Source organism: Balaenoptera physalus (genome assembly GCF_965194825.1).
Source record: "Balaenoptera physalus genome assembly, chromosome: 4".
Classification (NCBI taxonomy): Eukaryota; Metazoa; Chordata; class Mammalia; order Artiodactyla; family Balaenopteridae; genus Balaenoptera; species Balaenoptera physalus.
In genome coordinates, this window is record NC_138891.1 from 73,881,532 (window position 1) to 73,906,470 (window position 24,939).

General features: G+C 37.2%; 2 protein-coding genes across 26 annotated transcripts in view; one reads left to right on the top strand and one right to left on the bottom strand.

The window, feature by feature from the left end:
• The window catches only part of NCBP2 (nuclear cap binding protein subunit 2), a 32,617-nt gene extending 7,692 nt beyond the window's left edge, over positions 1-24,925 (top strand). The window contains exon 5 of the mRNA XM_082458710.1: positions 22,910-24,925. Coding sequence (XP_082314836.1) covers positions 22,910-22,913 — 4 coding nt within the window. The 3' untranslated portion in view covers positions 22,914-24,925. The remainder of the gene's footprint in view (positions 1-22,909) is intronic.
• SENP5 (SUMO specific peptidase 5) overlaps positions 1-24,939 on the bottom strand; it is a 50,081-nt gene that overhangs the window by 7,548 nt on the left and 17,594 nt on the right. For 5 of the 25 annotated variants that reach the window (XM_082458607.1, XM_082458622.1, XM_082458626.1 and 2 more), the window contains 8 exons: positions 20,765-20,870; positions 20,460-20,598; positions 20,147-20,194; positions 18,135-18,212; positions 8,531-8,668; positions 5,784-5,867; positions 4,253-4,303; positions 27-3,388 (listed from right to left, as the gene is read on the bottom strand). In XM_082458607.1, the coding sequence (XP_082314733.1) occupies positions 3,278-3,388; positions 4,253-4,303; positions 5,784-5,867; positions 8,531-8,668; positions 18,135-18,212; positions 20,147-20,194; positions 20,460-20,598; positions 20,765-20,870 (755 nt within the window). In that variant the 3' untranslated portion in view covers positions 27-3,277. The other 20 variants (XM_082458618.1, XM_082458628.1, XM_082458631.1 and 17 more) reach the window with 20 other exon arrangements.

Below are 24,939 nucleotides of genomic sequence, written 5' to 3' on the forward strand. Positions count from 1 at the left end.
TTTTATCCCACACAAGAGAACACACATTTATAAAGGCATTTAGTTTATTTTTCAAAAAAATATTTTTGCTAGAAGGTTTGAGTAATTTTTACACGATCACAATCTATCTTTCTTTAAATAAGTTTTTTCTAACCAAAAGGTACCATTTAAGTGGACAGCTTGTCTAGATCTGCTTTTGTTAACACCCAAATACAATTAGCACTTCTGATGGCATTCCCTAGGTCTTCTTAATTATCTACAGACCAGGAGGCAGACCCTAGCACATAACAAAGTATGTGCTTTACACCTGCTGATGAGTTCAGTTGCATAACAATTAAGCAGAGCAGGTAATCAGGATATCTCATTCACACTATTAACACACTGGTTCTCGCCTGAAGAGTCTGATTCACCCAGAGCTCCCAATTATTCCTTCTAACCCAGGGAAGTAGTATACCACAACTGCAGAGAAAAGGGGCAGCTCAACTTAGGCTAGTGCTGGCTGTGTCCCAGTTAGGTCTGTTATTTTGTTCCAACTATAATTCAAGGTGACCAATGTTAATCATATTCAATGATAAGTAGAAAATAAAATGCAAAGCCAAAAAAAATGATTTGGGGATTACTGGCAGCAACTGCTGCTTCTCCCTTCCTTAAGTGCATCCCTTCCTTAAGAGAAGGTTGGTTCCCTATGATTCTTGAGAGAACTTAACTAAAAGTTGAACTAAATCTACATTCATTGCTATAGATTTAACAAAAGGATAAAAGCAACTACAGACTGGTAAATTTGCTGATGGAGAGGACTGAGCAGCTTGTTGAAGGCACATCATAAGCAGCTTTTAGTTTGTATAAGGCCTGCCCTCAACCCCAAAAGCATAAGGTCTGCCCACCTTGAGGGCACCCAAACAACTCAGTGCCAAGCTAGTGAGAGTAAAACAATGCCTGTCCCTTCTACCAACAGCCCAGACTGTATTTCCAAAATTTCTGTTGCAAGGAAGCCATTATTGCAAACATCAGGATAAAGGCCATTCTAAACGTAGGGCTTGGGCTAAATAGAGGTTTGCACCTAATCACAAGATGGGGGAAAGCGACTATGTGTGCTGAAGCAAGTTTCGTGAACAACAGAGAAACATTTTAACCAGACTTAAAATATTTGACATTTAAGCTAAGGCATGCTGGACGATGTACCTCAAGGTGCCCTACTCAACTGGACATGAAAGGCACCCTGGACTTGGGACAGCTCACCTTAGGTTCTCTCTGCCTCCCTGTTAAGAGCATGACCATTTCTCAGACTGGAAGAAATGGCATCTGAAACTTCGGGCATTAAGATTTTGGCCAGAACACAATTCTGTCTCTTCTGTATGCCTGGTTCTGTCAGAGAGTGAGATACGAGATACGGAGCTCTAAAGTATAAGACATTTTTAATCAATAGTTACCCATTACCAAAAAAAAAAAAAAAAAAAAAAAAAAACAGGCAAATGTCTTACATACAGATTTGAAAAATCTCATGTTTGTATAATTATGCCTGAAAACCTCAAGAAGACACACAACCCATTTTGTCACCTTTCCTAATGCTGATACAACCCTACCTGTAGCAGCACAAAGTGCCTCTAATATCAGTCTTTTTAATGACTTGAAGCACAATAAGAAATACTGACCTGGTTTTATACTAAGGAGTTTGAGTCTGAGGGACTAGGAAAGTGCTGGGGCTGTTCACAATGTAAACATTGGTGTTGGTGCTTGGAATGTCTGGGGATGGGAACCCTGCACGTAAACATGTTCTGACTCCACCCTCAACTGCTGGCAGTCAGCCCTACCTTATGGCCAAGTTACACTGCACATCTTAGCTTTTTATTTTCAACACCTCACACCTAACGAGGCATAAACCGAAGCATCTTCTGCCATTTACTTGGTATTTTTCTGTACACGCTTCTGAATTTCTTATATACACATTTGTTGTTTTTCCTCCCCCAGTTCAGAAAAGATGTAATTTAACATGCATCTTTCCTTATTTCCTTTCCTTTCCAATATCACAAAACTTTGTTAGATTAAAGATGCAAGATCCATTACTTTAATCCTAATGCAGCCAAGGGTAATAATCAGGACAGGGCCACTTCTGCCTTCCCCCAGAAGATGAGGTTCATGGAAGCAAAAAAAGGGACTCCTGTGCTGGAGTCTCAGGGTTGGTCAAGCAGAGGCAGATGAGCCCTGCATGCTGCTGAGATCACTAGAGAAATAAGAGGGAAAAAACTCATAACATTTGCTGTACTCCCAGTTTCAAGTCTCCCTTAATACCTTTCCTGTTCTCTCCTCCCCACCCACGTGCAAAATACCTGAAGTCAGTCTTCGGTTTTGAATGTTTATATTTTAAATACCCTTGAAATAGAAAGGTATTTGGCAAATCTTAATTTCTTCCATATGGGAAACAATTACTCTTAGAAAGGCTGAATTCTCATTTGTTTGACCACTAGTTTTCACAGATACTAATTTTTTAATGGGTCAAAACCTGAAAAGTCCAGGGAATCAGTGTTCCAGTAAAAGCCTTTGTAAGATTAAAGCATTTATTATAAATGCTTCTTAAAACCAAGATTGAAATCTCTCATGTGTGAAGATAAATGGACCCTCAAGGTCACTGTCTTTTTCTCATACCTTAATCAACTCTTCCAAAGCAGGCACTGTGCTTACAAGTGTGCCTCCATAAATAGAACATACCAGTCAGTTTATGGCCACTTCCTTTTCACCCTTCAAAAGGAATGTGACTCACTTGGAGAGGGAAGTCAGTGAAAGGTGCTGCTGGTAAAAATAAAACAGGACTGGCTTTGTCGGAAACCCCTTCTAGCTACCCTTTATGCCCCAGGGAACATCTACTATTCTCAGAGTTGCGTTGTATCAAAAACATCCTGCATTTTTAGGTTCTGGAATTAAAATTTAAACCTGTATTCAGTTCACATCTAACTAAGTTTCAAAGCTGCACCAAATCTACTAGGCTTTTTTTTTTTTTTTTTTTTAATACTCTGCACTGCATGCTCTGTCTATATGCATGCGTTCGGATAATAAATATTAAATATGGGGGGACACACACACACAGAACCCATTAAAATTAAAAATGAAACCAAACTGAACATTAAAAAATAGTACATGGTAACTAGGGAAATGAGTAAGGGCAGAAAATAAATTTGAGGTAACAACAGTGGCCCAACACCACTGATCTGAAATATCTGTAAAAATTCAAATAAGTTTGGAGATTCAAGTAACAAACCATCTGCTCCAACTTGGTCAGACTTCCCAGAGTCCCTGCTGAGTTTCAGTCCATGAGCCGGCACTCACACAGCTCCTTGTAAATCCTCTTCCGCACTCGGGGCATGTCTTCTTGGGAAAACTGGAAAGGCTGCTCTAAGGCGAGGCACTTGCAGTACTGCAAAGGTCCCAGAAACACTTAAGTGGCACGTGGAGTTATGTACCAGCCTAATGTATTTTACTAGATGCAGACCTAATAGAATAGGGTCTAAGGCAAATGTTAAAGTTTGTTTAAACTTGTAAAACTGTTTTAAAACATTTACCTCCAAATTATAGTCAATTTTCCAGGCAAGTATATGTCTTGGGATTCTCCCTCCCTCCCCACTCAATACTGTGAAAAGCAAAACCGATGAAGGGGCTCCAATTCTTCTCAAGGTGAGACCTGCTGAGAATGCAGCCAGACCTAACACGGCCTTTAAGTGAGAACTTGAATTTGTTTACAAATGTTGAGTCATATGAGTGAGCCCATCCTCCAAGATCTTTGGAAATCTCTAAATTCATGGATTATATAATTTCCTTCATAAATGTAATGTATAACAACTTTTTCAATAGCCCTTTGAGACCTAAGATCTACAGCATGAGAAAGCACAGTGTTTAAATGTGGCCCTTATTTAAAATCTAATTAGTTTTTACTCTGTGGTTAAAGACCACCTGCCAACGGTTAGAAAAATATAGTTAATACCACCAATGCCAAGGGTCTATGAAACAGACAAATTCACGTCAGTCTCCAATGTGGCTTACCAATAGCCTCTGATAAGACATGGATGATACTAATTATTCATCCTCAGCCTTAGAAGGTGGTTCTTCCTAATGATAATATATGAAAATGCAGAAACTACTGCTTCCCAACAACAAAGGAGGGTTGGGAGGAAAAGTGTTCTGTTATCTGTACCTAGTACCTGTATACATCAGAGGGATCCCACTTCTCCTCCCTAAACCCAATAAATTTATAAAGTGTAAATACTGAAAAAACTTTCTTTACCTGGAGCACAAATACTCCACAGTCACTGTCATTTTTCTGTTGTGGAATACACTAAGGGGAAAAACAAAACGATCATTAAAATAAAACCAAGTATTCCTCTTCAGGTAAGAAAAGCTGTTTTTATGGAAAAATGAGCAAGACAGGAAACTTGTCTGTATCCAAGACAGCTGGTGTGTACCTCTGGTATTCAAAGTGTTTGAGTTTATGGAGGCATCTGGCCATGAAAAGAGCTATCAATCAACCACAACTTAGAACATTTTGCCTAAATATGAGAAGTGGGAAATCAAATAAAATCCTATTTTAAAACTTCCATTTGGATAATTAGTTTTGCTATCAATTCATTGACAATGGAATCAAAATGGAATTGTGGACCAGAGAACGCAGTGCCAGCGCGTGGCCTGGACTCTGAATACTTAGTAACAGTGCTGCTTGGCAGTCTTCCCTTCTCATCTCGTATTTCACAGCTCTGTCCTATTCTTTTAAAGACATGGTAAAGGTAAGCAGTATGTTTTCCAAAGAACTGGTTACTGTATTCTGCCTAAAGTGTTGGAATATGAAAGATCCTGATTAAATTTAGAATACCTGGATATACTACTGGGTAAATTCAGAATATTCACAAGTTCAGTTCTGGTTTGAACTAATATACTAGGTTATTGAAAACACAAAACATAAGTTTAGAAGTTAGCATTTAGTACAGTTCAAGGATAAACAAATAAGCCTTGTCCCTTTGGGTTTGGGTTAAAGGTTTATTTCAAGACCCTGCCTTTTTAACAGTGTCTTTGATCCGGATAGACCTGAGATCAAAGACTTCACTCTGTCAATAGTTTTGATGGCCTTTGGGGAAGCTCACACCTAGGATTCAGTTTTCTCATCTATAATAAAGAGCTTCTTATCCCTAAATGACCTGCCTACCTCACAGACTGTAAGGATCAAATAAGATCATACATACAAAAACACTATGAAAACAAAGCAGTGCCCATAAAACGGAAGACACTGATACTTGTGACAGGGTTAAGAGGCTACGCCTGCTCACTCTGCCCCTCACACAGCTTTTATGTCTATGGCCAAACATAGTGCTGCTTCTAGACTGTTCAGACTGAAGCACTCAGGCCACTTGTCTTCCCCAAATGCCTGGAAAGCAGCCCAGTGCACTTGCTCCCTGAGTGAATCCAAATAGTCATTTCAGTATTTTTCTGGGTCTACATGAGTCATCTGGAAATAAGAGCCATGAGGCAAGAGGCAGGTGCCACCAAAAAAAATTTTTCCTTTTTTTCAACAGAGCAACTATATCATTAGCAGCTGCCCCCGGGATGAAATGACTGAATTTATTTGCCCCAGCAGGCAGTGGGAAATTGGGCAGCCAGGTGATGAATACTGAACTGAGGTTTACTCTGAGCTGCCTCCCTGCAGCCTCTAGGCTCTCTGTTGGTATCTTCATGATCAGTCTTCATGTGCTTTTAAAGACACCCACCCCCTTAGACAATTCCAGCCCCTTGACATGCCTGGGTTTTCATTTTTATCACTTACTTACCTTGGTAACAGCAGTCTGCCAACCCTGAAGAAATTCAGGTCTATTTTTTTCTCTGGCTTCAGTCAGCAAATACTTTCTTATATTCTGGTTAAAAAGAAACCACAACACAGATGCTGTGTTCCATCAGTTGGTGAAAAATGGAACCTGCCCGCAGCAGACAGAAGCAAAGGAGGAGGCTGTGGCCCCACCACTGGGCAGAGTATGCATTAAAGAGTTTAAAGCTGGAACTTGATTTCAGACCTTTTTCACTTTATAGAGTGAAGGACTCAGACCTTCTGTACTGTATGCACTTAGACTGTGGACACTGGTATATGCTTTAATTAGATCTTTTTATGAGATGGTCAGCCTTTTCCAGGAGTAAGTCAACTTGCTGAATTTGAAACTTAAATAAATACTGGCAAAACAAAAAGAAAGGCTTAATTACTGCCAATGCTCAACAAAGGGAAGGAACCCATGGCAGAAATCATTAATAACTGAAATGAAATTTAAACATTCTAGCCTTAGATATACTCCATGTTTTTGAGGGCTGCAGGTAAAAGTATCATTCAGCTTCTAGAAAGTGATACTTAAAACCCATCCTGGATACTAAATACAGTCAAGTCCACTGCTGAAATCTCTACCAAGATGAAGCCTACTGGAGTTCCTAATTTTCCCTTATGCCCTCCACCTCTTTGTGTATCTTTCTCTGCCTATCTTTTCTAAGGGTGAAGTCAGAGGTTACATGAATTAAATTAACCCCCTGAAGGTGGAGCAGAAGTATGTATGTACATGTAGAGATACAAGTATGTGTCTGTATATACATACATACATATACACATACACATATCTGCATATTCATATTTTCTTTCCATATATGGTATCATTCTGCAACTTGCTTTTCCAAACTCAGTATGTCTTGGAGATCTTTCCACGTTAGGACACAAAGATCTACTATATTCTTTTTAACTGCTATTGTCAGTTTAATATTGTGAATATACTACAGTGTATGTATTTAGCTATTCTGTTAGTAGAGCTAAATTTAGGTTGTTTTGACTTTTCACTATTATCAGTAATGCTGCAATGAACATCCTGGTGTATGCCCCATTCTTGTGTGCATATACAAGTATTTTTATGTAGTATATACCAAGAAATAGAACTGGTATGTAATAGGATATGTGTCTTTTTAATTTATAAGGCACTTAGAATTGCTTAGAATTGTAATTGTTCCCCAAATGGCTGTATCAATTTATACACTCCACCAGAAATTGAAAATGCCTGTTTCTTACACCCACTTTAGTACCATCAAACTTTTCCTAACATAATAGGCAAAAAATGGAACCCTGAGGTGGTTTTAATTTGCATTTCCCATATTTCTGGTGAGGCTGAGCATCTCTCCATGTGTTTAATGGCTATTTGCATTTTTCCTAAAAATTACTTATTTTATCCTTTGTCCCTTTCTATTAGATACTTCTTTTTCTTATTCATTTGTAGTTCTTTTTATATTCTGGATAGTGACTATTATCTATGTCACAAACATTTTCTCCAAATCTATCCTTTTTAACTTTATGACAGACAGAAGTTTTAAATGATGACATGGTCAAATTTATCAATCTGTTCCTTTATGTCTTTTGCTTTTTTTGGTTCTGCATAAGAAGACCTTCCATCCTCTTTGTGTTTTATATTTAGGTCATTATTCCATCTGGAATTTGTTCTTATAAATAGTATGAAATAGAATCTGTATTTTACTTTTCCAAATAGATAGCTAATTTTCCCAATGGCATATATTGAATAGCCTGTCCATCCCCAACTTTATTATATACTAAGTTCCCACATATACATGAGCTACTTCTAGATTCTCTATGCTGTTCCACCAATCCACTTGTCTATTCCTAAACCAATATAATTAAAATAGCTTTAATTTTTAAAACTTTGTGATATGGTTTGACATCTAGTAGACCAAATATTCCTTTCTTCAGTTTTGATCTACTTCAAAACTATTTCAGCTGTTCATGCACATGAATTTTGCAATATGAATTCTAGGATGAGCTTATCAGGTTTCATTCAAAATCCTCCTGGGAAACTGATTAGGACAGAAATTAGTATATATTAGTTTAGGGAGAATTAATCTCCTTCCAATACTGAGTGTGCCTGTCTTCCCATCTATTCAGATTTCCTTTAAATACTTTAGAGTCTTCATCTCAAAGAATGTCCCCATTTTTTGTTAGGGTATATTCCTGGGTAATTCATGTCTTTGCTACTTTTGAAAATGGAATCTTTCTGTTTTCATTTACATTTTCTAACTGTGCGGGAGAATCAGGAAACATACTGATTTTTCTTGCTTTGTATCCCACCATCTTATTGAACTCTTATTAACTGAACTCTAATATTTTGCCAGATGATTCTCTTGGCTATAATACATTCTACAGAAGTTACTTTGAAGATACAAGCCAATTTTAGCTCTAAGAGAAACCAAGGAAAATGATTTCTATCCACATTCAAAATGTATTTTTAAGGGAAAGACAGAAAAAAATCTGATGAAATCCAAAACAGGGCATGTATCTCAGAGAGGGATCCAGATCATGGACAGCTACCTCTTCCCACCTGGAGATTCCTCTTGTCCTTTTCTCTGCCAACATTTTTGACATGACATGACAGAAACTGATCATCTATGGTACTGACTTCTGTTGTTCTATCCTAGAGCTGAGATACCATCTGGTCAATCACAAAATAAATGGGGAAAAAAAAGGGGGGGCAGTATATTAACTTACCTCTACACAAAACTTAAAATGAATGCCTTGGGAATCATAAAATGAAATAATTCGATTAGAGAGTGTCACAGTAATGAGAGACCAGTGGACTTCCAGGTGAATAGGAATCAACAGAAGACTCTTTTTAAACAAATCCACCTGATCAAGAAAAGAAAAAGAAATGTAGCCATCACCACAGGCTTTCCAAACCAACAACAAACAGCAGCTTCCATTTACTGACCTTTGACCTGTCCAAGGTCATAAAACTAGGAAGTGGTGAAGCCAGAATCTGAACCCAGATCTTAGTCTAAAGCCCATGTTTGTAACTAGTAAGCTAAAACACACAAGAAAATTGAAGATACAGAAAGCACTGTTTTTCATTTAACCTGCTAAACCTGTGCTTATTAACTACCTAATATGACTTAGCCCCTTATTTTTAAGCTTAACTTATTTTCTTATATACATATTTGACCTAGAATCAATTCTTATTTAGGAAGGAATTGTGGTATTAGAAAACAACATAGCCGCCTTTTAGCCTTCTATCTTTCTACAGATTCAGTACAGTAGTTAAGATCACAGGCTCTGAAGTTAAGTCTGGTCAAGTTCAAATTGTAGCTCTGCCACTTACTGGCCAGATGACTTTGGCAATTTTCATAGCTTCTCTGTGCCTTGATTTCCTCAATTATAACATACAGATAACAATAGTACCGACCTTATGAAGTTGTTGAGAGTGACAATAAATGTAAAATGCACACAAGTGTGCTTAGCAAATTATATGTAGCCAATAAATCTTAGCTGTTATCATTAACACTACCTCGAATCTCTCAGATGTCGAAATTGAGAAAAAGAGCCTTGATAATTCTTCATGTCCTTCACATCCTCACTCACCCTTCATATCGTAATACATATCGTTTAAAAATCTAGAAATATTCACTATACCACTCAAAATCCCAGTTGTGGACTGGATGATAAAGTAGTAGGTACTCAATAAACATCTGTAAAAGAGTGAATGGATTTTTCTCAGGCGTTTCTTGTATTTTAGTGATTCCCTGGGTTAAAACAATTACAGGGCTATTTTCTTTTTTCATTATTTATTTTATTTTTGGCTGCGTTGGGTCTTCGTTGCGGTGCACGTGCTTCTCATTGCCATGGCTTTTCTTGTTGCGGAGCACAGGATCTAGGCACAAGGGCTTCAGTAGTTGTAGCACGAGGGCTCAGTAGTTGTGGCTCACAGGCTCTAGAGCACAGGCTCAGGAGTTGTGGCGCATGGGCTTAGTTGCTCTGCAGCATGTGGGACCTTCCCGGATCACGGATCGAACCCGTGTCCCCTGCACTGGCAGGTGGATTCTCAACCACTGCGCCACCAGGGAAGTCCCTACAGGGCTATTTTAAACTAGATTCTTAGAAACTATTTCTCAAGCGTTCTTTGCTTTCTGATATTCAGATAATGTCCTGTTCTAGAAGAATCTTCTACCAGTCTACATGACCTTGTAACTAACCACTTCTGCTTTTCAGTTTCTGTATCCATAAACCTGGGAGGTGAGGTGGACAGGAAATACTAAATAGGACAGACAATTGGTCCTTTCCAGCTCAAAAATTCTGAGTAACTAAAACAAGAAATCATATTTAAAATATAGCATTAAGGGGGCTTCCCTGGTGGCGCAGTGGTTGCGAATCTGCCTGCCAATGCAGGGGACACGAGTTCGAGCCCTGGTCTGGGAAGATCCCACATGCCGCGGAGCAACTGGGCCCGTGAGCCACAATTGCTGAGCCTGCGCGTCTGGAGCCTGTGCTCTGCAACAAGAGAGGCCGCGATAATGAGAGGCCCGCGCACCGCGATGAAGAGTGGCTCCCACTTGCCACAACTAGAGAAAGCCCTCGCACAGAAACGAAGACCCAACACAGCCATAAATAAATAAATTAAAAAAAAAAAAAGAAAGAAATATAAAATACAGCATTAAATGAGACCAAATTTACACTTTTCTCAAAAAGAAACTTTTTTCTTAATTATAAATCAATTTTAAAATAAAAATTACAAAATACAGATAAAAGGATATACTTCAGTTTATGTCTTTCCAGATCTCTGTCTTCTTTTTAATAATTTTCACACACACACACACACACACACACAACCTTATTACATATATGTAATTAAGAATGACGTGTGTGGAGTGACTAAGATAGAAAAATAGAGGATGTGATGATGAAGAGTCTGGTTGTTAACAGGCTTTCTTAGATTGAGAGATAATGTCTAAACAAGGCTGAGTTTGGAGCACATTTCTTCAACATGTGTAGGTTAAAGGTTTCACTTGTCAGGTGGAGTGTGTATTGAGACTGTGTATTGAGACTTGTGTATAAACAAGAAGGTAGGCACAAAGCCCTCTGGTTATCAGAGGATTTAGCTTCAGGAGAAATGGGGGGTTATCTACTCTAGATGGCAAAGAGTTGGGAGAGGCTCATGGGCTTGGCATGCTAATAAGGTAGAATTAGAAGATGAACTTTCAAAACGCATTGCTTACAAAAATCTTTCTCAATGAACTATGCCCTCTCTGTATGTATTAAAAAAGCTGGTTTCTCATTTGGATAATAAAGTGGAGAGCTAGTAGTGGGAACTTATCTAATTCAAAGTTAGTACTTAAATTTCTAAGAAAAATATATCTGAAACAGTAACAAGTTGTATATTGCCAAAAACTACAGGAAAAAATGAAATATAATGCCTTGATTTGGAGATGAAAAGAGCTTGAAATACATAAAGTACTTTAAAATTGTAGAAAATATAGTTCAAAATGATGAAATAAGAATGATGAAATAAGAATATGCTACAGCAGGAGGGACAAAAAAAAAAAAAAGAATGATGTGTGTGGTCAATTGTATTACTGATCTCAATTATTTGGTGTCCTCCCTGTAAGAGGATTATACAGAACTACCTATTACCATGTGGCTTCACTGCCCCTTCCAGGGGGAAAAATGTAGTCATATTATTCGCTGTAAAGAGAAATGAACTTATGTCATGACCAAGCTGAAACTTCAAGAGCCATCATGTGGCCCTGAGACTGACATGTCTGAAGATTAGGTGCTGCTCCTTCAGTTTGGGTCCCATTAAAGGAATAAAGATGAGAAAACACAGGATCATCTCCTTAGATATAGGGAAAAGCATTTGATAAAATTCAACATCCATCTATGATTAAAAGCTCTCAGCAAACTAAGAATAGGAGGGAACTTCCTTAACCTGATAAAGAGCATCTACAAAAAACCTACAACTGACATCATAAACAGCAGTGAAAAACTGAATGCTTTCCTCCTAAGATTAGGAACAAGGCAAAGGTGTCCTCTCTCAGTACTTTTATTCAACAATGTACTAGGGGCTTCCCTGGTGGCGCAGTGGTTGAGAGTCTGCCTGCCAATGCAGGGGACACGGGTTCGAGCCCTGGTCTGGGAAGATCCCACATGCCGCGGAGCAACTAGGCCCGTGAGCCACAACTGCTGAGCCTGTGCGTCTGGAGCCTGTGCTCCGCAACAAGAGAGGCCGCGATAGTGAGAGGCCCGTGCACCGCGATGAAGAGTGGCCCCCGCTTGCCACAACTAGAGAAAGCCCTCGCACAGAAACGAAGACCCAACACAGCCAAAAATAAATAAATAAATAAATAATTTAAAAAAAAAAAAAAAAAAAGAAAACCGGTCTCTTTAAAAAAAACAAAAAAACCCAATGTACTAGAAGTCCTAGCCAGTGCAATAAAGCAAGAAAAAGATGGCATACGATTTGGAAAGGAAGAAATAAAACAGTCATTACTTACAGACATGACTTTCTAGGAAATTCTCACAGAATCTACAAAAAAGCTCCTAAAACCAGTGAGTGAGATTGACAAGTCACAGGATACAAGGTCAATTTACAGAAATCAATTGTATTTCTATATACTAACTGCAAACAATTGGAAGATAACATTTTAAAAATTCTGTTTTTAGCAGTTTCATCAATATGAAATACTTAGGGATACATTAAAAAAAAAAATAAGAGCTCACATGCCACAATTAAGGAGCCCAGCGGCTGCAACTAAGGGACCTGCAAGTTGCAACTAAGGAGCACATGTGCTGCAACTAAAGGAGCTGGTGAGCCACAACTAAGGATCCCGCCTGCTGCAACTAAGACCCAGCGCAACCAAATAAATAAATACGTGCAAGACCTGTACACTAAGATTTATAAAATATTGCTGAGAAAAATTAAAGACCCAAATAAATGGAAAATATACCATGTCATGGACTAGAAGACTTAATACCGTTAAGATGTCCATTCCCCCCAAATGAACATACAGATTAAACACAATCCCAATCATAATCCAGCAAGTTTTTTAAAAGTAGAGATTGACAAAATGATTCTAAAATTTATATGAAAATGCAAAAGAACCTAGAATTGCCAAAGCAATTTGGAAAAAGAAGGCTAAAGCTGGACACTTACACTGATTTTAAGACAAACTGTAAAGATAAAGTGATCAAGACAGTGTGGTATTAGCATAAAAACAAAGAGATCGATGCAAGAAAACATAAAGTCCAGAAACAGACGCATACATATATGGTCCACTGACTTTCTACAAAGATGCCAAAGCAATTAAAGTGGGAAAGAGAAGCCTTTTCAGGAAATGCCAATGGAGGGGAAAAAAAAAAGAACCTTGATCCCTACTTTATGTCTTACACAAAAACTGAGATGTACCAGAGATGTAAATGTAAAACCTAAAACTATAAAGCTGTTAGAAGAAAACATATGAGGCAACGATTTTTTAGACTGGATATAGAAAGCAAGACTATAATAGAAAAAAGTATGGTAAATTAGATTTCATCAAAATAAAAATCTCCATTCATCAAAACACATGTTTAGGGACTTCCCTGGCGGTCCAGTGGTTAAGATGCCACACTCCCAATGCAGGGGGCACTGGTTCAATCCCTGGTCAGGGAACTAAGATCCCAAATGCCTCATGGTGTGGCCACAAAAAAAAAAAAACCACATATTTAAGAAATAAGTATAAAAGCCACAGACTGAGAGAAAACAATAAAAAAGTATAGATCTGACAAAGGACTTACATCCAGAACTCAATAATAAGCACTTCTTTATTACAAAACTTTTCATTTTTAAAAAAAATTATTTATCTATTTTTGGCTGTGTTGGGTCTTCATTGCTGCATGCGGGTTTTCTCTAGTTGCGGCGAGCAGGGGCTACTCTTCATTGCAGTGTGTGGGCTTCTCACTGCAGTGGCTTCTCTTGTTGAGTAGCACGGGTTCTAGGCACACAGGCTTCAGTAGTTGCAGCACGTGGGCTCAGCAGTTGTGGCTCGTGGGCTCTACAGCGCAAGCTCCGTAGTTGTGACACATGGGCTTAGCTGCCCTGCAGCATGTGGGATCTTCCTGGACCAGGGATTGAACCTGTGTCCCCTGCATTGGCAGGCGGATTCTTAACCACTGCGCCACCAGGGAAGTCCCAAAACTTTTCATTCTTATCATTCACCCATTTTTCTATTGAGTTGGTGAGGTCTTTTTCTTATTGATGTGTAGAAGCACTTTATATATTTAAATAATTAGTTCTGTGATTTGAATTGCAAATATTTTTTCCCAGTTTACTGTTTGTCCTTTTAGGTAATTTAATTAATTCTTTTTTTTTTTAATGTCATCTGAGTTTTAAGTTGTACACAGAATGGACTTTGCTACTCTGAGATTATTTTTTTAAAGTTCTGCTATGGATTTCCTTTGTACTTCCACTGTTTCACTGTCTTGTTGCATTCAAATCCTTCGTCGTTCTGTAATTTATCTTAATGTAGTCTAATTTAGTGAGTACTTAATTCTTCTATCTTTCATTTTTTTCTTTAATAATAATGCATTTATGGCCATTATTTTTTCCTCAAAACAGCTTTCATTATGTTCCATAGTGGTTGGTAAGATGTGTTCCCCTTTCTATCCTTTTCTAGACAGTTTGTATATAATTTCATTTTTTATTTTCTTTTAGACCCAGGGGTTATATCAAGGGTTTATATCAAGTGCATTTTTTTAATTAAGATTTTTTTTAGTCATCTTTTAATATTTATTTTTAATTTAACTGAACTGTGGTTAAGGAATAGTGTAATAATTTTCTTTGTGGCCAAGTACATGGTCAATTTTTTACAAATGTTCCTTAGATATAGGAATAAATGTATATTCTCTTTTTGAGGGGTATAAAGATCTAGTATATATCTATTAAACCAAAAGCACTGGTTGTATTATTTTTTATTTATGATCTTATTTTTTATCTACTAGATGTGTCCAACTATGAAAGAGGTCTCCCACTATCACTATTTACCAAGGTCTCCTAGCTTTTGTAATCATTGTTATATCTCCTATGTATTGAAGTTTTATCATACAGTGTACTTTTCACCTTAAATTCTACCTCATCTGCTGTTAATACTGCTATTCCTCCTTTTTGCCTGCCACTCCTTTCTTTTGGTTTGCATTTGCCTAGTACCTCTTTACCTGTCACTTTACTTTCAAGCTTTCTTTTTCATATTATTTTATGTTTACTTCTTATACACAGCATATAGCTGGATTTTCTGATTTAACCCAATCTGAGAGGGTCCAGAGGATGGAACAATTTAATTTATTCTATTTAATGAAATGACTCACATATTTATACTTGACTTTATTCCTTCATTCTCACGTTGTTTATTATTTGGGAATTCTTCCATGAGTGTATATTTTTCCACGCTATTTACAAGGCATACCTTGTTTTACTGTACTTTGCAGATATTGCATTTTTTATAAATTGAAGGTTTATGGCAACCCTGCATAGATAGTCTATTGGCACCCTTTTTCCAACAGCATTTGTTTTCTTCATGTCTCTGTGTCACATTTTGGTAATTCTTGCAATATTTCAAATTATTTTATTATTATTTTATTTGTTATGGTTATCTGTGATCAATGATCTTTGATATTACTGCTACAACTCACTGAAGGCTAAGGGGATGGTTAGCATTTTTTAGCAAAAAAGTATTTTTAATTAAGGTATGCACATTATTTTTTTAGACAAAATGCTATTGCAAACGTAAGGGACTACAATATAGTGTAAACATAACTTTTATACGCACTGGGAAACCAAAAAATCCAGTGACTCACTTTATTGCAATATTCACTTTATTGTGGTGGTCTGGAACCAAACCTACAATATCTCCAAGGTATACCTGCCTAACCTTTCTCTAATCCATACTACATATGATCATCTTTCCTCAGCTATGTAACTTTTCCTGGTTAAGTGGCATCCTATTATATGTATGTACAGTTTTAATTTGACCAATCCCCTACTAATTAGTTGTCCTCAATTTTTCTAATATAAACACCACCACAGCCCATCCAATGGCACAAGCCACATACTCAGAAGTCATCTTTCACACTTCCTTCTCCTTCATTCCCATAACCTACTCATCACCAAGTCCTGTTATTTTACTCCCTAGGTCACACTCATATTTGTGTACATCTTCCATCACTACCATTCTAATTTAAAGTATCATCTATCTGCAGTGGCCTCCTGTTCTACCCACATCAACTTTGCTCCCACACTCGTCCATCTTCTTCAGTGCCACCAGAGCAGACTACAAATTGGATGTCGTCACCTACAACCCTTCAATAGATTTTTACGCATTTAGGATAAAATTCAAAACACAGACCTCAAGGCCCTGATCTCTGGATCAGATCCACTTTATGCCACTCTCTTTGCTCTGCATTACAGCTACACTAGTCTTCTCCCATGCTTCTACCATAATATAAAAATGATGACCACTTAATGTGTGTTTATCATGTACTTAGTGGTTTACATGCATTATCTCATTTAATCCTCACAAGATAAATAAAACTGATATTTCTATTTTATAGATGATGAAACTGAAGCTTAAAGGAATTAAGTAATTTGCCCAAGGTCTTAAAACCAGTTAAGTGGCTGAACCAGGATCTGAACCCAAAAAATCTTATATGTTCTGGTATAATGTTATAAGTCATAATTCTAGTTATTACTTTAAAATGTATATCTCAGAAATAACTAAATTTCCTTGTCAATTGCATTATTATGAACTTTCATCAAATCTTTAACTGTGGTCATTTTTAAGTCTTTTGTCATTTACAGACAGTTCTGGGTGTACTCTGATGCTTTTGCAAATATGTTCCTATAAAAGGGTTTCATCTTCAAGGAATTCATGGAAAAGACTCTGACAAGTACAGGTTTCTGGTAACTGACTATACTGCTGAACTGAATGAATAAGCATTTTCAGAACTCTAATGGAAAACTGATGAACTCATAAAAGTGCTAACAAAAGATCAAGATTAAAAAAAAAACAAATTAATTACATGGGACTGAGTGAACTGATGAGGATGATTATAATTTTTGTGACTTTGTTTGAATAATAATAAAAAAAAAATCCCAAAGGACTCAGGGGCAAAAAATATACACATCAATTTTCACTGCAAAGTAAAGGAGCTGTTACAGTGGAGGATTACTGGACTGACTGTCAATATTATGACATAGTATGAGTGTGTTTCGTGTTTGGTAATTTCAATCATTGTTGCTTTTGTTGTGGTCATCCATGTACAATGCTTGGTGTCAGTCTATTTATCTCTTGTAAAAATAAAATACAGTGTGTGTGTGTGTGAAAAAAAAAAAAAAAAGGATCTGAACCCAGGTCTGAATCCTGGGTTCGTTATATCTATTTCCCCAGATGTGCACTCTTCAACCACATTTAGTTTATCTTGCCACTACTGATGATGCCTTGAACATATTACCTATATAGCAATGTTCAATCAGGTGTTTGTACTTTGCAAAAAATTATTTCCACCCACAACTACGTAAAACAAGACTTAACTCCTAATTTCTCTAACCCATCCAGTATAAAAAGTGAAAAGTTACAGTATCTCTAGACCTATGACTGTGGATTTTGAACTTGTTGGTAATTTCAAAATATCAAAAATAGAATATAAATAGGCTTTTAAAATAATGTTTCTGACATAGTCAATGAATACTGAGAGAAATTAAGGTTGGAAAGTACCTTAGGGATTGCTCTAATTTATCATTTTGTTTTATAAATAAGCAATCTGAAGCCCAAATTAAGTGTCTTGCCTAAGTTGTACAGCAAGCTAATAGCAATGTCAGAACCATGAACTTCCAATCCAGTGCTTTCTGTTATAGCAGATTCCAATCAACTGAATAGACTCAAGAATTTTACTAGTGTCTTGTCTTTCAAGCAAAAAGATTCCTTTGCGATGACCTAGGGGGTGGGATAAGGAGGGTAGGAGGGAGGCTCACGAGGGAGGGGATGTGGGGACATACGTATGCATATGGCTGATTCACTTTGTTGTACAACAGAAACTAACACAGTATTGTGAAGCAATTATACTCCAATAAAGATCTATAAAAATAAATAAAATTTAAAAATAAACATAATCAAATGATGATGATAAAAAAAATAAAGATTCAAAGAAACAAAAAAAACTTACATTAAAAAGCCTGTTTCTAATTAACATCATAATTGGCAATAAAGTTATCCTTCCACTCAAAGTGGCTTATCATCTGCATTTCAAATTTAGAATAAAAAAGAAATTAAAAAAAAAAAAGAAATAAAGAGAATACCTTTTTAGTCCATCTTTTTACTCCATTATATCCTTTGGTTACCAGCTGTCTATGAAAAAAGCTGTTGAAGAAGTGAACCTAGAAAGACATCAAATACAAGCACTCAGATTATATTAAGCTGTGCCAAGACTTAACTTCACAAGAAAATGGAAATTTTAAAATCCCTGAAAGATGGACCATAAAATGAGGAAAAGTTTCTTCTTAAAAATAATGACCAAAACATACATTAACCAGTTCAAAGAAGACTGTTTCAAATTTTCATTAGGATGACCTTACAGATGTGGTTGGTCTATAGTCAGAACTGGAATGGGGCAGTAAATAAATTACCTGAATCCAATCAAGTAAAGAAGCAACCTGATAAATCTCGTCAAATCAGGTGATAAAGTTGAAAGAGGCTATGAAAGAATCAGGTAACAATTACTTTGAATTCAAGGGATGTGGAGTACAGAACTAACCCCATCTGAAGGATGTGGATTTGGAGACTCCTATAGTCATAGCAACTATAAAAAGGCTTTAGCATGAACATTTCTAGCACTGAAAAAATTACCCTAGTCGTATGTAGCATCATGTCCTGCATCCTTGGCTTTTTCAAAATTCTGGCTTATAAATGAGTATCAGCTCACCTGAGACAGTAAACATACTATGGTCTTAAAGTGTTCACTCAGTAACTTTGACTCACTTGAGATGATAAAACTTGAGATGATAAAAGCCCTTAGTGCTGAGGTTCTCAGGGTGTGGTCATCAGACCAGCAGTATCAGCATCACCTGGGAACTTGTTAAAAGGGAAATTCTCAGGCCCCACTCCAGTCCTACTAAAGCAGAAACTGTGAGGGTAGGGCTCAGCAATCTGCTTTCTGAGGATTCTGATGCACATTTGTTTTGAGAATCACACAGTTTAAGATATCAATAAAAAAGGCTTGTAGTAGCTATCTCTAGACAGTAATCCTCAAACTTTGAGTCCTTCAGAATCTGCAGGGCTTGTTAAAACACAGACTGCTGGGCCCCACCTCCAGTTTCTGATTTAGTAGGTGTGGGCTGGATCCAAAACTCTGCATTCCTAGTAAATTCCCAGGTGATGCTGATGCTGCTGGTTTGGAGACTATACTTTGAGAACCACGGCCTTGGTTAGGTGTCCTTTTCATCCAATGAAGGTTTAGAATTAAATGTAGTGGTAATGAAGGGAAATTATACTCTTGAAATTAATACTTTTATGTTAAAAATCATCTGGTGTTTAAATCTAAACATACAGGTGTATGTTTAGATTTCTGATGATTAAGAGAATTTGAAAAAATAGAGAATCTGACAGATTAGCTTCATGATACCAATTTAAAATGTATAGCAGATTTTTGATTTTAAGTGGAAAGTTATGACATTTTGTCTATATTAATAAAGTGTTGGAATCTGAGATTCATTATATTTACCTGTTTAAATTATTAGATTTATAAAAGTTTATAAAGTACTTGGAAAGGTTTTGCTTGTTGAAATTAAAGGCTGCCCATCAGGCAATGTGAGTAATCAGAAAGAAAATTTAATATATTAAATTTAAAAAAATAGTAACTAAGCTCTTGAGGGAATTTTAGAGTTTAAGGGGGGTTAGTTTGTATTTAAACTGAGTACCAAAGATTAATCCAAGAAAAAGTGAAGATGAATACTACTTTACTACATTTTTAAAGGGAGTAATACATTAAGTTAAAATTTTTTTAAGTTAAATTTAAAAACTCAAAGCAAATAGTCCTTTTTGTGCATCTCCCCACTAAAGAAAATAAAAGCCTCCTCAAGGTATCAAAAAACACACCCATTCTAAAATAAATAAGCAGGAAAACACTGGCATCATGACTTTCTTATGCTGAAATGATTTTATAGACCTAATGAGCAATCCTAGCACATATCAAGACAAAAACCTCCTTTTAAAAATCTAAGAAATATCAAATAATTACATAAAGTTAAAAAAAAAAGCTTCTTCCTTTAATACACAAGGACTCTTTCTCCTAAAGAGAAAAGTTTTCACTTACTTTGTCTGGGACTGCATCCATTATCAGCTCACCGTACATATTAATGACCTATAAAAAGTCAACATAAAACAAGCTCACTAATAACCCTATGCAATTCAGAACATCCACTCAGAATGAATAACATATTGCTACTGCTAACAGTAATCAAACCTTTCCAATACTGTACTGGGTTAGTCAATGAGTCACTTCAGTAAGTACTAAAGAATCCTTGATTCCAAAAGATAATTGTGAGGCCAACCTAGAGGTTATTAATTACATTTTATTGTCCAATATCCTCTGCAACTTCCATGCTGAGAATATACAATACACTAACCTGGTCATTCAGCCAATTCTGACCATCCAGGGTTGCCAGATCATCCATATCCAGCATGTGCTTATTGTAGAAGATGCGGAAGTTGCATTTTTGATGTCTGGCCCGATAGTTTGTTATCTCCCTGTTGATAAAAGGTTTTCTGAAACAGAAATATTTTGAAAGAAAAAGTAAAAAAAAAAAAAACCACGAAACAAAAGTTCAACTCAGTTTATTGCTAAGTATCTTTTTTTTTTTAAATCAAGAGAAAAGTCATATAAGCCAATAATTTTCTTTTCAATGGCTTAACTTAAGCATCATTGACAAACCTATTAGAAAAGTCTTCGTTAAAGACATCTTTTAATCTTCCAAGGACATCTTTTTCACTGAGTGGGACCAAACTGCCATACTTCTTCATAACCTCATCTAGGAATCCTAAATAAAGGAAGAAAGAAAAATTAAGATGGAAAAGCCATTTTCAGCAAAGTCATTGTCCCATTACTTAACCTATACACAACACTTAATGTACATTTAACCTACATTACTAAATGCATTATAAAAAGAAATCTTTTAAAAGTTATACTTTGTAAAAAAAAAAAAAATTAAACGGATCAGGCCCTCACCATTCCAATCTAGAGAGAAATGCTCTAAGGCATCATTTCACATTGGATTTTTAAGCTACTGATGCATTGTTAGAAAATGGATAGCTGAAACTAAAGACTGACATTTTTCAGTATCTTAACCTTGGAGAAGAATCCTATCTCCCAAAGGTAAAACCTAAAGGGTTAATCACCTAGTTAAGTGTGTCTATCACATTTGGTAACTGAAGAAATTATCTTTTTAAAAATCACAATTAGAGGGCTTCCCTGGTGGTGCAGTGGTTGAGAGTCTGCCCGCCAATGCAGGGGACACGGGTTCGAGCCCTGGTCTGGGAAGATCCCACATGCCGCGGAGCAATTAGGCCCGTGAGCCACAATTACTGAGCCTGCGCGTCTGGAGCCTGTGCTCCGCAACAAGAGAGGCCGCGATAGAGGCCCGCGCACCGCGATGAAGAGTGGCCCCCACTTGCCGCAACTAGAGGAAGCCCTCGCACAGAAACAAAGACCCAACACAGCCATAAATAAATAAATAAATAAATAATTTTTTTTAAAAAAATCACAGAGAGAATTGTTGCGATCACTGTCATTGTATTTATTATTTGATAAAGGTGTGAAATTTCACATCTCATAACAAGGGACATATACTAAGGCATTTTTAATATCATACAATTTGACAGTTATTTTAACACTCATGATACTGCATAACCCTAAGAGGTGAGCTTAACCTTATGAAGTGAGCTTAACCCTACGAAGTGAGCTTAACTGGATTACAGCTGGTGAGGCATGTTTTAAAAGAGGAAACAGAATTAAAGAATGACTTCTTGGCCAGGATACAGGCTAGTCTTTGCGTCAACTTAAGTAATAGGTATATGCATTTTAATGGTTTCCAAGAGGACCCACTGAAGAAATATACCTAAAAATACTCTAGGAAATAAAACCAGCCCATTATTTCTAAGTAACTACAAAGAAGCTGAGGGAAGGCTTAGAGGCTCACAGAAGTGAAGATATGACTTAGGCTATCCACTGATGCTGAGTGGGGAGAGCAACAGTCTGGCTAACCATCGGTCTGACAGTTAAGTCCACCGAGTTAAGATGGAAAAAATGAGGACTGTTAGTCACTTATTTTACCCAGCCCCCTTTCTAACTTCAAGAATGGCCTCTGCTAAGTATCTATATAAAACGGACAGGAATGATTACAACACAGTAACTGTCCTGGAAATAGAGTGTTTTGTATGCGGGAGGAGCAGACAAATGTGTGAAAAACCTATTTTCCTCCTGTTAGTCTCCCACCAGAGTGACTCCCCATTTGAAAGGCTTAAGAGTATAGTAAGCAGTATAGTAAGAGTAAGTAAGTAAAGAGTTGCTTGCTTATGTCTGCTCCTGGTCTAGGCTTTAGGCATACAGAAGACAGAAAGGGAGTCCCATGTTCCAGTTCAGTCAGAGCAGGAGATGATGACTTGGGGCTTCTAAACTAGGAATCCGTTCGGCCTGTTGGCCGACAGCGTTTACTATATCATATCTTACAGTTGTCTAAGCGTAGTCTTGTGTCTACGTGGGAGAATGGACCCAAACAGAAGATAAGGATTCCCAACATTTGAGAAACTGCATTTAAGGAACAAATTTTATACAAAAATATTGCCCCTAATAACAAAAAGTTAAACTTTAGGCCCAGCAACCTTAATTGAGACTCTTCAAATAAGAACGCAATCTCTTCTACCAAGCGAATATGGACCCAATTCCAAACTTGTAACAAGAAGTGTCCTTGTTATGTTAACAATGTTATTTCTGGACGGCAGTGTTTGGGGGATTTTAAGTTGTTATGTTTAAGTTGTTATGTTTTTTTCCTCTTATCCATATTTTTGTTTTCACTTTCAGATGATAAACATGGATTGGTAATGCAGTAGAAAAGCCCTACCTGGATCTTCAAGGAGAACCCTAATGACAATGTCTCACTGATGCACACCATTATCTCACTAGGACCAGAAGTAAACAACAGTTAAAATGCACTCATACTGAAGCCCGCGTGCCTAGAGCCCGTGCTCCACAACAAGAGAAGCCACTGCAATGAGAAGACTGTGCACTACAACAGAGTAGCCCCCGCTCTCCGCAACTAGAGAAAGCCCACGCACGGCAACGAAGACCCAATGCAGCCAAAAATAAATACATAATTTAAAAAAAAAAAAAAAAAACCACTCATAAGCCAAGCACTAGCATACCTCGTTTCATCCTTATAACTATCCTATGTGTTAGACAGTATCCCTACTTTAAAAATGGAGACAGGCGGCTTAAGGAGGTTAAATAACTTCCCCAAGGACCCTTAACTAGCATATGGCAGAAATCAGGTTCTGACCGTAGGTTATGTGACAACAGAAACTGAGCCGTTAACGTCTATGCCAGCTCCAATGCAGAAAATATGTATTATCTCTTCTCTACAAAACAACTTAGTTCTTCATTTTACCTTTCCCTTCTAATACCCATGGGCCAAGAGTAACCCAAAAAACAGACTTCTTAAAATTAGAGTTAGGGAATTCCCTGGTGGTCCAGTGGTTAGGATTCCGCGCTTCCACTGCAGGGGGCAGTGGTTCGATCCCTGGTTGGGGAACTAAGATCCCACTTGCTGCAGGGCTCAGCCAAAAAATAAAAATAAAAAAATAAAATGAGAGTTAAATTCACTATTTACCCACTTGTTTTCACCAAACCAATGAATCAAAAAGGAAAATGCATTTGGAATATACAATTTCTTTTATTCCAAAAGTACTAAAATTTTAGTATGACCAAGAAACAAAGGATAAAATATTAGGAAAAAACAAAACAATGAAAAATTAGAGTTCAAATTATATTCCATCCTGTAAGTACAAAAGGTAATAATGTGAAAAACAAAAACTGAGGTGTTTTTTAGAAGTTAAATTACTCATCATGTTAAACCAACTGTGTTAGACAGCTTTTTCTTGCAACAACTGATATGGGTCACTTGGATCACATCCCACCCTGAAAGTGGAAAGGGGTTCAATGCGTTGTGCACATATGAAATGCAACCACTTGGTTCTCCAACAAGATACAATACATATGTCAGAAAGGTCCCATCAAAAATAAGGCGCAAAATATCTAAGAATAAACTTAAAGAATGTGCTTAAGTTTATTAAACTTATTAAACAAGTGAAAAGCACTACCAAATTCTAGTAAGGGACACAGGTCAATAAATGGAGTAATTCTTTGGTTTTTCGACAGGAAAACTCCATATTAAAATGAATGCAATTTTCCCTAAATTAGTCTATTAAATGTAATGCAATACCAATCAAAAGCCACTGTTTGTTCATTGGTTTAATTGAAAAAACAAATCCAAATTCACCTTAGGACAAAAATGTGAGAAATTCTTAGAAATTTTTGAAAAAGATTAAGGAGGAGAGGTGAACAGGGGCAAGAGAGAAGAGGAGAAGGAGGGCCTACTCCCATCAAATTATAAAACCAAATAACAGTGATTGAAGCAGAACAGTGCTATCACAGAAACAGAGAAACCAACCAGATAGGAATCCGAATGGCAGGCAGCATCTCATAATCATGGGGAAAAGATGAATTAATCAATAAATAGGGGCTTCCCTGGTGGCGCAGTGGTTGGGAGTCTGCCTGCCATTGCGGGGGACACGGGTTCGAGCCCTGGTCTGGGAGGATCCCACATGCCGCGGAGCAACTGGACCCGTGAGCCACAGCTGCTGAGTCTGCGCGTCTGGAGCCTGTGCTCCGCAACGAGAGGCCGCGGCGGTGGGAGGCCCGCGCACCGCAATGAGGAAGGAGTGGCCCCCACTCGCCGCAACTAGAGAAAGCCCTCGCACAGAAACGAAGACCCAACACAGCCAAAAATAATAAATAAATAAATAAAAATTTAAAAAAAAATAGTATTAGAACTA